Here is a 14,981-nt window from a genome sequence, read left to right as displayed (position 1 = left end):
GGGATCGTTCGTTACATGCCTCTCGGATATACGTTAATGTCAGCCTTAAAAAAAAATCCCCAGGTGGATTATCACTGTATCTTTCTTTTTGACCGAAGAAGGCCAATATTAAATATAAAAATCACGACATTAGTTATGAAGTAAAGTCACTTTAGAGCATGAAAAATAAACCTAACTTTATGAATTATTTTCGGGAATGTGTGTAATGAAAGAAATAAAAAAAATATATTTTAGATAAAATAGTATTAGCTCTAAATTATAATATATTGGAAATAACAACCTTTTCAAGAGTCATCAAGAGTTTTTGAAGTACTTGAAAAGTGGTACGAGTTAACGCAATTATTAACCTTCCCAGGCTTGACATAACATGAAAAGAAGACATAAAAGCTTTATAGTCGGACCATTCTAGATATTACAATATTATTCTAACATAAAGTCGCAGTTATCCTTCGTTGCGCGCATCTTTAGGATAGGAATACGGTCACAAATCCGATTTTACAATTTTGATTTATGGATAACTCGCAATTAAATTTAGTTCAAGATCAAATAAAATACTTCAAATGCGAATTTTTTTTTATCCAATAGTAATTGTTATATTTCATTACATTTACTAAATTAATACAATTTAGAAATAAAATCAAAATAATGTTTTATTTATACAAATATTAAATACATTTGTTAAAAATTATATTATTCTCTTTTTATTAAATTACTTTTACATAATGTTTTATACAATCAATGATTATAAATGATAACAGAAAAGATGCTTCTCGTATATTTTAATTTTAACAAGTAGGTATTTTAAATATTTGCGCCATTATAAACTATGTATATCAATCTGTAATCGAAATATCTTTCAATGCTTTTTCTGTGCCAAGTTTAATTAACCACCTTAGTAACGATATAAACAGATCCTTAAGGAGAATAGCACCAAGCAGGAACAAATCCACTTTATAAATCTCACCGAGTAAACGAGAGTAGTTTGAAAGAAGATATATCTCTCCGATCAGCTATCGGGCGGGCATTTAATTACGTGGAGATTCATTGTTGCACCGGGAATGAAAAAGCACACAAAGCTTTTTTTTAAATGCTTCTTAAATGAAAGTGACGTTGCTTAAAAATTGAACTTTGTGGAATTTACACGTTGAAAAAAACGGGTATTTGCGATGCCTTTCAAGTCCCTCTCCTTCCCTCCTATACTTAATTAACATCATGTTTGCACATTGATTTTCAGTATATACGCCGACGGAAACACACGCAGTTGATGGAGATCGAGCTGATCAAGGGTAACAAAGGCCTTGGCTTCAGTATCGCTGGTGGTATCGGCAATCAACATATACCAGGTGACAATGGAATCTACGTGACCAAAATCATGGACGGAGGAGCTGCCCAAGTAGATGGTCGCCTTGTTGTCGGCGATAAATTGGTAGCCGTCAAGAATGCTCTGGTAAGTACACGTGCCATAAGTTTGATTTTTGCATCGTGTTCGTTTCGCCGAAATATTGGCGTAATAATCGGCCTAATACTATTAAATTAATAGGGATATCATGTTAAGAATATATTTGTTTACCGATATTATTTGATTAGCCAATAATTTTCAAGTAATGAAATAATTTTTCTTCTTTTTTTGGGAAACTTAATTTTTTGAGTTATATCACTTTTAAAGTAAGGGAGCGATATGTTAAGTGGAATAAAATATTACACTGTTACTTGTATAAAACATATCTAGACTGCGAGAAAGTTTCGGGATGTTGTTGTAAATTAGAAAAATTTTTATGTTGTAAGTTTAACCAAATACCGATCGTACAAAAGAGATTCCATCCTTATAATCTTTAAAATTTTATAGTAACGATAAATGGAACTTATGATAAATTTCATGGAATCGTAGAAAATATTAGGAATATATAAAGATAAAACTTTTGACTTCCCTTCTTCGATAACGTCTGAATTTCTGAATACCTTCTTCATGAATCTTCTTCGATTTCAGAATACAATTCAAAACACAAATAAAAGAACGTTCTTCGTTTCGAAGGCATAGAAAATAAATTCGCGATCGGAGAACGCATATATAAATTGCCATGAAAAAACGAGTTGTGGTATCTACGCTCGAATAAGTCTGCAATGCAGAGAGGGAGAGAGCCATTTCGAGTTTTATAATTACTCCCGAAAACTTTGGGCTTGCGCGCGCCAAAACTAATTACCGTACGATCGATAATTACTTTGCCACGCGGGAGAATAAAACGTAGACGGCAAGAAAGTTCCCGGACACTGTCGTAAACAACTGATTGCGAGTAAATTTCCACGCCGAAAATTTAATTGAGTCTCGATTCTGTTCTTTTCATCCCTCCGCCATTATAAATTTAAAAATTTTGTAATCGCGAAAGAAATTCGTGACACGCATTCTATACGAAGGATTCTACACCAGGACTACTAAAAATATGTCCAAAGTGTTTTTGACAGTCTCAACGAACGTGCCATGAATATTTTTTTTCCATTAAATTATAAAATCTTAAAATTAAATTTAAAATTTAAAAAATTTTGTTTTTTTTTCTTATAAAACATATTTTACACTGGTAATAAACTGTCTCTTTCTCTCTCTCTCCCCCCTCTTTTTTGAAAAAAAAGAATAAATCAGTATTCAATATTGAAAGATTTTAGTACCTCATTTTTCTGCTTACTTGTTGTATCTTTTGTAAAAAATAAAAAAAAACATATTTGTAATTATTCATACACAAATAAGTTTAGAAGTGGAAAAAATCGACGCTCCAATCTCGACATCAGCTTGACTACCGATTATCACCCTCAAAAGATAGCAAAGGCAAGCCATTCAACGCACTTTTATGCCATAAAGAGAAAAAGAGAAAGCGCCTTTCCATCATATGCGCGTATTCTGCACTACACCCTCCGGCGACAGTCATAAATCAAACCGGCCGTTTGGCGGCTTTAATCGGTGCTTTTTTTGCACAACTCGCAGATGGGTGCCTTAAAGGTGGTGAAATCGCTGAAGCGAAAAATCGTAGACTAGCGAAGATCGACTTGCCGTCGACGGAAGCTGTATATCGCTGACGAAAGAGCTATCAATTACTTCGACGGTGCTTGGAAAACCGCCCTAATCTACTTTTCCTATTCGTGCTGATTTTTAGAGAATGGGAATGTTCGATATCATTACCGATTACCGCTTAAAAATATAAAATCTGTTCAATCTTATTCTTCTTTTCATTATCACATAGATATGTATGATTTGTTAATATATTTTTTACGCGGAGGATGTACTATACATTAAAATAAAAAAAATAAAGAGAAATAAAAACACAGTAATCTGTAATGTTTTAATTTAAAAAAAAGATTTAATGATATGATGTGATATTTCTAATTTCTTAATTTGTTGCATTAAACTAATGTAATAGAGAATTACGATATATTATATTTATTTTTTGTTATTTAATTTAAAGCATCGCGAATATTTACGAACGGATTAAAAATCCATTAGAATGCATTGCTTATCTTATGCTAGTCTTTCAATGCGTATATCAGCTCGATAATAATCGCAACTGATTGCCTCTTATGTCTGTTTCTATTAATGTAGGTTAACTTTGATCTTGGTTTAACTTGCTATCTTTTTTAATTTTTAAAAATAGAAAAGTATGAAGAGTTAGTTGAGAGAGTCATAATATTAATTATTATATGTTAAATTTTGATCTGCAAAAAAGTAGGCACTTTGTATATATATATATATATGTATGTACATATGTATGCATGTATTAAATACTATCGATAAATTAATATTAAATGTATATGATTGAAGAAAAGCACGTATATTGGTTTCAGCAGGGCGACAAAAATTTGGAAAATGTAACACACGAAGAAGCAGTGGCGATTCTGAAAGCAACCCAAGACCGCGTCGTACTTTTAGTTTCTAAAACGGAAAGTGGAATTATCCCCCCACCTCCTCCTCCAGTAGCGACGGACAATTCTCTCTCATCTCAGCCACGTAAGTCATAAAATTCCTTAATTTTTTGCGCATACTGTTTAACGAAATTGGAACATCATAAAAAATTAGTATAGATAGTGATTTCATTAACATTTTATTAGATGTATAAATAAGTTGCTTTTTTTCAACTTTAGATGGCTAACAAGGGTGCATTTAAATTTTGTCCAAGTATTTTTTCATTAGTAAAGTTAACTAACCTGCACTTCGAAAGTTATACAACAATTCGCAGTTAGATAATTAAGGAAATTCTAAGTGACAGAATTATCGACATTATAAGTTAGAAAGTTTTCCAAATTGGGGCTATACAAAATGTTAAATCCTTTTACACAATTAAAATACTCATAAAAAGAGATGGTCGATTTAACGAGAAAATCGGAAAAAAGTTAAATAAAACTACATTTACCTAGTATCATTACAATTTTTTAACTTTTTTCGATTTTCTCGTTAAATCGACTGCTCCGTACATCTTTTGTGAGTATTTAATTGTGTAAAAGGATTCTGTACAGCCAATTCGGAAAACTTTTTAACTTTAATATTGATAATTCTGTCACTTTAGAACATTTCCTTAACTATATATTTAATTTAATTAGAAATGAACGTTAAAAACGTACACGTTCATCATTGCACATAATTCACTATTTTTATTGTAGTAAGAAAGAGATTCAGAAGCCTTCATTAAAATGTCTGTAACTGTTTCTTTTATATTTATATAATACATGTATTTAAAAAAAATTACGAGTACTTATTTGTACATTCCGAATCTTGAAATAGATTTCATAGACAAAATGTATATACCACATATTCTTTAATTTATAGTTTCTATATAAAATATAACTCTCTAATTTATTTACTTTCTCAAGTTATTTATTATTATTTAAGATGGAACACACAGTGTAATATAAATGCTAAACGATCATAATCTCGTTGACTATCAATCAAGCGATGAAATAAAATCACAGCGTGAAATCTGTGATTTTATTTCATCATCCGTGATTTACGTTACGGAGACGGCCAAAGATTAGAGCCGTATGCGTTTTAATAACCGACTTTTCAGAAAAACCGTCTCCCTACCTCCGTCGTCGCATCTAATCGCATTTTTTTTGCCGCCACTTCTCCACCGCAAGATCTCAATCGAAGTAATAATTACGGCATCTTATTAATTATTCAAACCTGTCTGCGACGTGTTGAAATTCAAATCAACTGTGGCTCTCGTAATTCCTTCGTTGGCTGAAAATAAACGCAGATAAATCCCTGCGCTTTCCGCCCGTCGAGAGGTGCGGAAATGAATTTTTGATCCGCGAGTCTTCCCCGTCGCGTCATCCGGACTTTTACTGACGATCAGGTCGTAACTTATTCATCAGTCTCGTAAAACGGAGCTCGTAAAACTCATCCCGAAATGCACGCGAACGTCTTACCTTCCTTTCCCGTTTATCGCGTGTGCTATGAATGTGGTGCACCGCGCGTCGAAAATATTCGATTGAAGAACTCTTGAGAATGCAAGTGTTAAAATTCTATGTTGCAATGTCGAAAAACAATCGATCCTTTCAATTTTTCTTGTGATTTAACAAAGCTTTTTTTAAGTATTGATATAATATAATGTGTAAAATTAACGATCATAGATTGAGAAATCAATTATTATTTTGAAACAACTTTTATTTTGAGCGGGTTGTATGAAAGATGAAAGACCGCTTTTCGAGATATTAAAGATACATACATCGAACTGCGCGTCGTGGCTGTATTTTTATTCTACAGTAATATTTCTGTATTTATTTTTCTACAAACGGGAAAAACAGCACAGTACAAACGCTATAGTTCTCAACTTCGATGTGAAAGAGAAAAAGTGGACTCGTCGGTGGCGGTTTCATGCCGACTGAATTCAAATTGCCCCTTTAATGCTGTGGCATATTGGTGCCCCGCGGGATTATCCGAATATTTGCTTTAATCTCCAGACGCAACTGGAGTTTCTCGGAGAAGCCATCTTGACGCGAATAAACAAGTCCGCTCTAGATTGAGATCGCTATTTTCTATCTCGATGCACTATCTACGTTTTTTAATGTAATACTTGCAGAAAAATAAATAAAATTTCCACATACAATACAATATCGTAATAATAAATAAAATTATATATAGCCTACATACATATTTATGTATACGTGAACGTAAAAAAGAGAATTACATAATTAAGAGTTTATTTTTTTATTTTTATAGGTATTATATTATTTAAACTAATAGCTATATTTAAGCGTTACAAATATATCTAAAATTAATAATAAATTTTTTAAATTTAATATTATATTTAATGTTATAATATTAAGTTAGAAAAAGTAAAAAAAGATTATTTTTTACTAAAATTAGTAGAAAATTAATATTAGTATATGATACGGACAAGAAATAAGCACAATCGCAGATTGTATTTGTCATCGTGGTATACATGTGTCATATATTAATATTATATTTTCTACAATCTTTATATATTATCCTAAATGCATGATTTTGTCTTTAAAACATAATTTTACATTAATTATTAATAATAAAAGTCATTCTATGGATGGAAATAAAGACGAGCATATATAATATATATATATCGGCGACTGTTTACTATCAAATAGATTTAACATTCGTTACACATACAACGAAATAATATTAGAAATAGAAAACATTGACCGGATTATTGATGATTTTCCACGTATGTATATAATAACAAACGATGTTTCTAACTTTTTGTTTGATAGGTAAGCAAAACGGCTCCGTGTCTGCGATGGAAAACAACACCGCGGCTCTACCATATTCGCAGGAATCACGCCACGCGTCATCTCTTGCTTTGCACGGCACTGGGACACCACGGGCAGTTTCCCAGGAGGATGTGTCACGGTGAGTTTCTCTCTTTTCTTTTACTATTTTTTAGAGACTCCACACGAGTCAGTCGCTTCTGGTCAACATCTAGCAGTCCTTTTACGAAGATTGCGGTACGCCATATCCGCCACCGATCCTCTCTCGCGAACATAAAACAAGTCTCGTTCACCGGTCACGTCCGATACTTTCGGGATGCACCGAGCGCTCGCCCTCTCTCACAATCCGTTCGTTCGTACGTGATTTAATTTAATGCCGCGTTGCGCGTTACATGAGTGGCTCGTTTTATATTACTGTATACTCTATTTTCTCGATAATAACACAAGTTTACAAACTTAAAAACGTAAATGCACCGTTGAAATGGGCCATTTGTTCTTGTCGGTGATTTATCGAACTGACCCGTCGATCAATTGTAGAAAACGTGGTACTAATTTCAAAAGTAAACCGAGTGAAACGGATAAACTGTATCAGACGGGTGTTTCCGAGGGTTCGATGAGCAACGCGAACGTGGTGGAGGGTAAAGAGCTTGTGGTAGGACCGGTGCGCACAAGCTAATTGCCGATGGATTAAGGGCTTATCGAATTGGCCCGACTGTACCATGGAGGTGGGATTGGTCCGGACACATTATGTACCTCTGCTGGAGGCTTACTCACGCCAGTTCGGTTCCTTCTATTGACCTGTCCGTTCGTTGCTAACCCCTCTCGAATACTACTGTGAGACTCCCCAATATCACCGTGTTCCCGGGACTGTTCGGGTTAAGGTCGTCACTGAACATTGCGCGAGCGGAATAGAGATCAGACAAAGCGGGAATGAACTTTCAATCGGTTTTGATGAATCTTAGTCATTTCTTCATTCACATATCTTAAATTTATCTTTTCATATCGCTTTGCTTTAATGATATATTATACGACAGATTTAGTTAATAATTATAGAGATAAAAACTAAGGATCTATTTATTCAATTTTAATTTAAAAGCAAAATCATAAAAGATAATGAAATTATATTCTATTTTTATTATATTTAATATTTTATATTTAAAAATGATATGTATATATATATATACATATATACATATAGGTATGTACTTGTTCTGAGAAAATGTTCTGAGAAATTTTATAATGCACGTAATGAATTCATTTTAATCTAATCTTCCATTTTTCTCTTCTGTTCGATGAATCCTATTAAAGGGAGTAGAATCTTTGATAAGATATGGAAAGTTTAAGTTTGATCGAGAGAAAGGAATTTAAAAATAGTGCGCAAGGAACAACTAATTGTTATACTCTACTCTTGACTTATATCTGCGCCAGATTGCTGGAAGTCATTCCGCAGTTAAACATTACCATGAATGGAATATTTCATTAAGTCGACCAGCCGCCACGAAAGTTTCGCACACCTGTGCGCTGTCGGCTCGCTGTCCATTTATTCAACTTTCCGAGCTGCACATAGACTCTATCGCTTGCATTATTTTCCGAATACACTATTTATTCAAACTCCATTCAACGTTTCTCTTTTATGTTCGTTTTAACTAATCAATGATCTTGTGATAACGCTTGGTGCGCAATGATTATCGAAGATCAAAGCATTATTGTCTGTTTGATTAACATCACATTTAATTAACTAGTCTGAAAAAAGGAAGTTAAGATTATGTAATGAAAATTGCAGAGTGACACGCTCTGAGTCCTCGCGTTAATTCAACTTAATAATATCTCGTCATTGAAAAAAAGATCTTTCTTTCTGATCATCCTATCATCTCGAGGTAGCAAATTTTACGCGAGACGTCGCGCTTCGTGAAGAAATAATTCGCGTGCGTCAAAGAGAGAAATATCATAAAAGAAACAAAACCTGTCCGTACTCGACGGACTATAATTTTTATCTCATTTGATTGGAACAATTCCTGGGTGTTGATTGGCAAACTCGTTTTTGTTTCCCGCGACTTTGACGTGTACGCGTTGCGGTTCGAAAAGTTCTCCTCAAGTAAATATCTTGGTCGCTTTTTTATTTGGATGGTTTATCGAATACGTCTTGTCGATACCGCACCGAGTACGTTGAATGCGCCGCAAAACACAGATGCATTTTTATTGTGCGGTGCTCTGTATCATGACAGATACCTACTTGCGACACATCCACAAATGCACGTTTTTAATTACTCGAGCCGTGTCCAAGAATACCACACCCTGAATCGTTCTCTCAGTTACATATACATATATGAAACGGCTACATATAATTAACGTCGGTCAAATTAGACTTTAAAGGCATAATCGATTTTTTTATTGAGAATTTTGGTAAACAAATTTAAATCTATAAAGAAATGAGTAAGTAAAATTCAATTCGACTTCTATGATAGTAAAAGCTCGGCGTTAAAGCTTTCACAAGTACGCAAGAATTTTTTCAGATTTTTTAACCGTCCGGAACAATATAAAAATCTATACTGAGGCTTAAAGACCCAGGTTACTGATGGCTTGCAAAATTCCATATAGCCGATAGAGGGTTAGTTAGGGCTTTCTCGCGATACGAATAATGATACGAGTAATTAATGTTATACCATTTCCTATAAGCGGTATAATCTGCTATTATACATATGTGTACCGTTGGACACATTCGAGTGTGCATGTAACACGCGCACAGCTGCATCTCCAAAATACGGGCCAAGGTCGCAGCTGGCCCGGGTCACGAACGAACTACTGGAGCCGACCAATTTCGCTTACGTGATGCAGCATCCTCTTTGCATCGATCCGTATACGTCCCATTGCATCTTTGTTTAATACTGCCGAATTCTCATATCGTCATGATACTGAAATATTTACTTTCTTGTACTAGTAAAATTTATTACACAACTGATTAATTGAAGATTATACTGAGAAAGAAGATTTATTAAATTTTAATACATATTTCTTTGAATATACTAAGTAAACATTTACTTATAGTAAATAAATATTTTTACTAAAAAAATGATATTTTAATCAAACTAATAGTTTTTGTATGAAATAAATATATATTTACATTTAGTAAATATTTATTTTAATAACTATTTAAACAAATATTTATTAAAATGTATTTTTTGTAAATATAAATAATTTTAAATAACAGAAAATCAATTTAAGTGCGAAAAGTGTAAGAAACTTACAATTTTCCCAATCCGAATATGTAATAATTGTCGATTATAATGCATATTTAGCAACGTATTATATTATTATAAACAAGCTTAACTTTTTGAGTCTGCTTGCAAACTTCCTGAATTTCAAAGAGGAAAAGACTCCGTTATTACTTTTTAGAGAATTAGCATATATTATTTTTATTTTGTGACGTGTTCTGAGTACACGACGCGTTGCAACTTATCACGAGCGCTTTGCTCTGTAGCTTTTGATAGTCAACATAGAACTCTTTCATCCGGCTCATTGTGTCACACCCTCGTGTGTGACGGGGTAAATTTAATTTCTTCTGTGGCTCTTGTCCCGTCGGACATCCTGGCCGGAGATGTCCGGTCCAGAGCTAGGAAACTCGTCGTGAACAATAGTGTCCTACTCGGTGTCCTAGGTGCGAAAGGATGTCATGAAAAATTTTCTCGACAATTTTGCATTTAACCGGAGATATTAATTGTGAAGTGTGAAGATTTTATGAATGTTTTTTAAATATAAAAATAAATAATTATTTGTACTAAAACGCGCGTATTAAATATTTGGAAATATTTTTTTAACTTCTTTGAATTTTACATATTTTATGTTTTATGAATTTTCTGATTCTAATTAATGTTTAATTTTTTTAGATTTTTATAATTTAATTATTTAGAGCAAATTTTAACTTTGTCAAATTTGTCGTTTTCAAGTTTTGCTTTAATACTCACATATTTTCTTCTTTTTAAAATATTTCTTTATTTTTATTAATATTATTCTTTACTTTTTAAATATATGATATACCTATATACTTTCCTAGTTTCATATATCTTCTAAAATTTGCAAATACTTCATTTTAGTTTGTTTTATATATTATAAAATAAGAATCTTTTTGAAGATCATTTATTTGTTTTGCACAGATAAATGATTTTTTTTTTTTTAAATATAACGTTGCTGCGGAAACTTGTGGCACAATGCAATATGGATAATCTCTTTTAATTCCATGGACGTTTTAACGTTTCAATGGGTTTTCTGCAAATTTTACACTTCCGCAATGCATGACGATGCTCATCGGAATCCGGAAGCATGTGAAGCGAGGATTAAGAACGCTTTTACGCTGGACAATTTTCAGGGATGCGGCAGCTTTTGCATCCAAGAATAATGGATTTCCTGGTGCGAGATGATCCCATATTATTTGGCGGGATAGCTGTGCCAACCGAGAATTTTCCACGAGCTTCCTAGCAAAGACCCTTGAATTTTTTCCTTTTCTTTTTTTATCTGCCCTTTTCTCTCTTACCAGCGTGACATCGAGAATTGTTGCATTGTTCACAGGACTTCCTGAATTCCTGCGAATTTTCTTGTCACACTTTTTCGGCACAGTTATTTGCGCATGCTTCCGAAAACGGTTAATATCTCCTACTTCTAATTTGCGAAGCATGATGTCAGTTGAGAAGAGTTATCTTTTTTCCTGTATTATTTCGTATTTTAATTTGTGGGGTTTAAATAAATTGCATATGTTATTTGAATAATACAAGAAGAAAAATAATATGTATTTATTTTTCTTGAACTATTTTTTGTAATTTTGACATCTTATTATTTGATTACGTTACTAAAATACGTTTAACGATAAAAATAGTTGTCTATAATAAAAGTTGATGCAATATTTGTTGATAGTTAAATCAACAGCAAGTTAAAATTTATTTAATCCCTCTTTGTGGTATACTGTGTTTCTAGTGTAACTAAAATAAATTTGTTACTATAGCACGCACAATGCTATGGTATGAGCCTTTGAACCGTGCCATCTGCAGCAAAATATGCGCTTGCTACCGCATAACGGGTGCATTTGCACAGTTTGTTTAATTTACAGTCCACGACCCAATTCTGGACCGTTCTGTATAATGTATCGTTTGTTACGGCACGATCTCTAGAGAGCCGTTGTCTAGGAAACGTGGCATTGCGAAGTACGTTTAATTCGTAGAAATTTAAATGATAAACGTTTCTTAGAATTAAATAATGTAACCAAGAAGGAAACATCTTTTCCTTCAGTGTTTATTTTGTTACGAAAAAACATTATTCGTATGTTCCGATTATTTCCAGTTTTAAATGTTCGTTTTATATAAACCACGCGCATAAACAAATAAACAAAAATAAAATTAATGCATCAATGAAAAGCAAAGTTAATTTTGTGAATAAAATATCATGTAGTTATATGTTTCAAGAACTGCTAAAATGATAAATATTTTTAATTTTGCACATATGTATTATATTACACTAATTACATCAATTAATCAATATATATTGAAATCTTTCTCTTAATTCTACATGGAAGATATCAGTTTGAAGACATACCATACATTGAATTATATTGAAAATTATATATATTTATCGATCAGAATTTAAAATTACATCTTCTATAGCGTTAAAACATAAAGGAATGAAAAATACGAAAAATTCATTACTTTGGAAAAAAAAAAAGAGTATTTCTGACGCACTATTAATCTTGTACCGGTGATCCATGATTGCGGAAAGAAAGGGGCCTCGATATCGAGAGACTTATAGCCGTGATCGGTCGAAGGATGCGGTTTGTCGCCATTTTTCGCGAGTTTCGCTGAAACGGTCGTTTTCCGCGGTCTGGTTGCTAGCGGTCGACAGTTAACGAGCTTGGCGGCCGGAAGTGCCTGTGTAGAAATGACTTGTAACCGACGAGCGTCTGTGCGGACTCGTGGGATCCACAGACCAATAAGTCTTTCAGTGGCAGCAGCGTGCGATGTGATAACGCTGGCTCAGCTGTCCTGACGTCGTCGCGACGCCACCAGACGCCGTCGTTAAGAGAGAGGGGAAAATTTCTCGGTTGCATTCATCCGTGGTGCCGGCGTCGTTTAACGGCGTTCATTTTCACGGCCTGACAAGATCTGGCGTATCACTGATATCATGACGCCCAGTCAGCGTGATATTGGCTCTTCTCTCCGTTTTGCACTCCTTGTGGCACAACGTGAAGATTTTACTTAACATGGATATAGATTCCACCTGCCATCCGTGAGAAAGAGAATTTGAAAAAAACTAAATCAAGTATAGACACTACATTTATTTTTGTTTGTCTAAATTATTTTACGTCTGTGAAGCTGGCCCCTCATTGTCAAAATTTTGAAAAAATAAGCAGAGTTCTGATAGCCCCCCAAAGAGTTCTATCGATTGTCCTCTATAGACCAACGTGCTAAAATGAACGGTTTAGAAGTTATAGCTCTTCAAAGTTGCAGAATCGTGAAGTTGGCCCCCCCGTAATTTCAAATGGTGTTTTCGCTGCTTTAATCAATAGAACTCTCCCTAAATTTGATAGAGAACTCTAGAACTCTTCGGGGGGCAACCAGAACTCTGCTTATTTTTTCAAAATTTTGACAATGAGGGGCCAGCTTCACAGACGTAATTATTTTTGAGAAATGTTTCATATTTAAGATATAATTAAGTAATAAATATGTTATTTGAAAACTCGGAGCTATAATAATTGGTATACTCAAGTATAATATATAAACTTAACAAATTATATTTATATATTTTTTAAAACTAATATAATATTTATATATACGTGTGTGAAAAAGCTTTCCGATAACGTAGTTTTTATGGCGTACGTAAAGCTTCTTACTGGCGGAGGCAAAGTTAGCGAGTTATCGTGTCGTTGAGTAGCCCGGATATTTCATTAACCAGCCGGAAGTTATGTCGGAAATGTGAGAGTAGAGAAGCGACGTTCTTCTGGCTACAGCCTAGGAATGATATCGCTTCGCAAGATAGGAGATCGAAAAGCGTGAGGAAATGCAGATTTTTCCGCGGCGAAAGCTGCGGAATTGAAAATTTTCCAGTTTAAACTCGCGTTTTCGTGCGCTGCGGGAATTTTCTGCATTAATTTTACATGATGCGCAAAGCACTTTTCGCAAAAGTTGCGCGAACGGATTCGACGTCCGTCGTCCGCAGGAGAGTCGATCGTAAAACCTGATATCAACCGAAGATAAAACGGCGGAGATAGGAACGTACAGGGTTCAAAAGTAAAATGAAACGTGTCATCACGGATCTAAAAACCAGGCAAAATAGATTCCGAGAACCAATTAAACTTGCACGAACCCGAAAGCAGCTCCACAACCCTTCTTTGATACTTCCCGCTTTCGTCTCTCTCCTTACTATCGTCAAAATTCTGATAAAACATGGAAACTCCAATTAATTTTGCATTTTATTTTATCTGGTATAATTAAATTTTTATTTTTTACCTAATATTGTACGTAATAAAATTTAAAGAATATTTCTAGTTTTGTAATGTTTATAATTTATCGAAAAAATTAAATTAAAAAAATTAATTAAATGTTTTGACGAATCGGTATGCTTAAAATCACATATGTTGTATTTCCGGTAAGAAGTGTTATATATAGAAAGCGGATATCCAAAATGCATCAGAAAATTAAAGGGATCAATCATTATACATATAAACTAACTTATTAAAGTAAATTATTGTTTGAATCATAGATATATTACTCCGAGAATGCTAATGAGGAACGGTTATTATCAATTTGTGTAATTCAGTATATAAAAGTAGGGAATTATGGAATTAATACGCGGGAACAAATAAAGCCCAATACGATATTCATAATCGGTCATAATTAACAGCCATACAATATGATGGCAATTATATGCAGAGTATATTGTTATTCGAATTTCTCTTCAAAATATAGATTTCCAATTCATCATTTACTTTATAATCCTACTTTATAATTTATAATCCTCTACACTTCTATACACGCAAAAAAATATTTTGCTGCTCCAGCTAGAATTATCGCTGTTTTTTATATCTGATAGAAAATATGTATTATACGTATAGAATTTATAGCACAAATCTAAATTTTATCTCTGTCATCTATATGATTAGATGCAAAACATATCTAATATTGCAATACGTGCCAGAAATTTATTTATCTTGGCTAATTTTTCGTACCTACATAATTTTCGTTACAACTGCAAGATCACTTTTTTGAGTGTACATCTATTTC

The 14,981-nt window shown here is 33.4% G+C and overlaps 1 protein-coding gene across 9 annotated transcripts in view; it reads left to right on the top strand.

Moving 5' to 3' along the window:
• Positions 1 to 14,981, top strand: part of dlg1 (MAGUK family member discs large 1) — a 540,434-nt gene that overhangs the window by 464,468 nt on the left and 60,985 nt on the right. For 7 of the 9 annotated variants that reach the window (XM_018540590.1, XM_018540588.1, XM_018540589.1 and 4 more), the window contains 3 exons: positions 1,235 to 1,447; positions 3,829 to 3,991; positions 6,724 to 6,862. In XM_018540590.1, the coding sequence (XP_018396092.1) occupies positions 1,235 to 1,447; positions 3,829 to 3,991; positions 6,724 to 6,862 (515 nt within the window). The remainder of the gene's footprint in view (positions 1 to 1,234; positions 1,448 to 3,828; positions 3,992 to 6,723; positions 6,863 to 14,981) is intronic. The other 2 variants (XM_018540591.1, XM_018540585.1) reach the window with 1 other exon arrangement.

The sequence above is a fragment of the Cyphomyrmex costatus genome, unplaced genomic scaffold (genome assembly GCF_001594065.2).
Source record: "Cyphomyrmex costatus isolate MS0001 unplaced genomic scaffold, Ccosl1.0 scaffold254, whole genome shotgun sequence".
NCBI lineage: Eukaryota > Metazoa > Arthropoda > Insecta > Hymenoptera > Formicidae > Cyphomyrmex > Cyphomyrmex costatus.
This window is presented reverse-complemented; position numbering and strand designations above follow the sequence as displayed.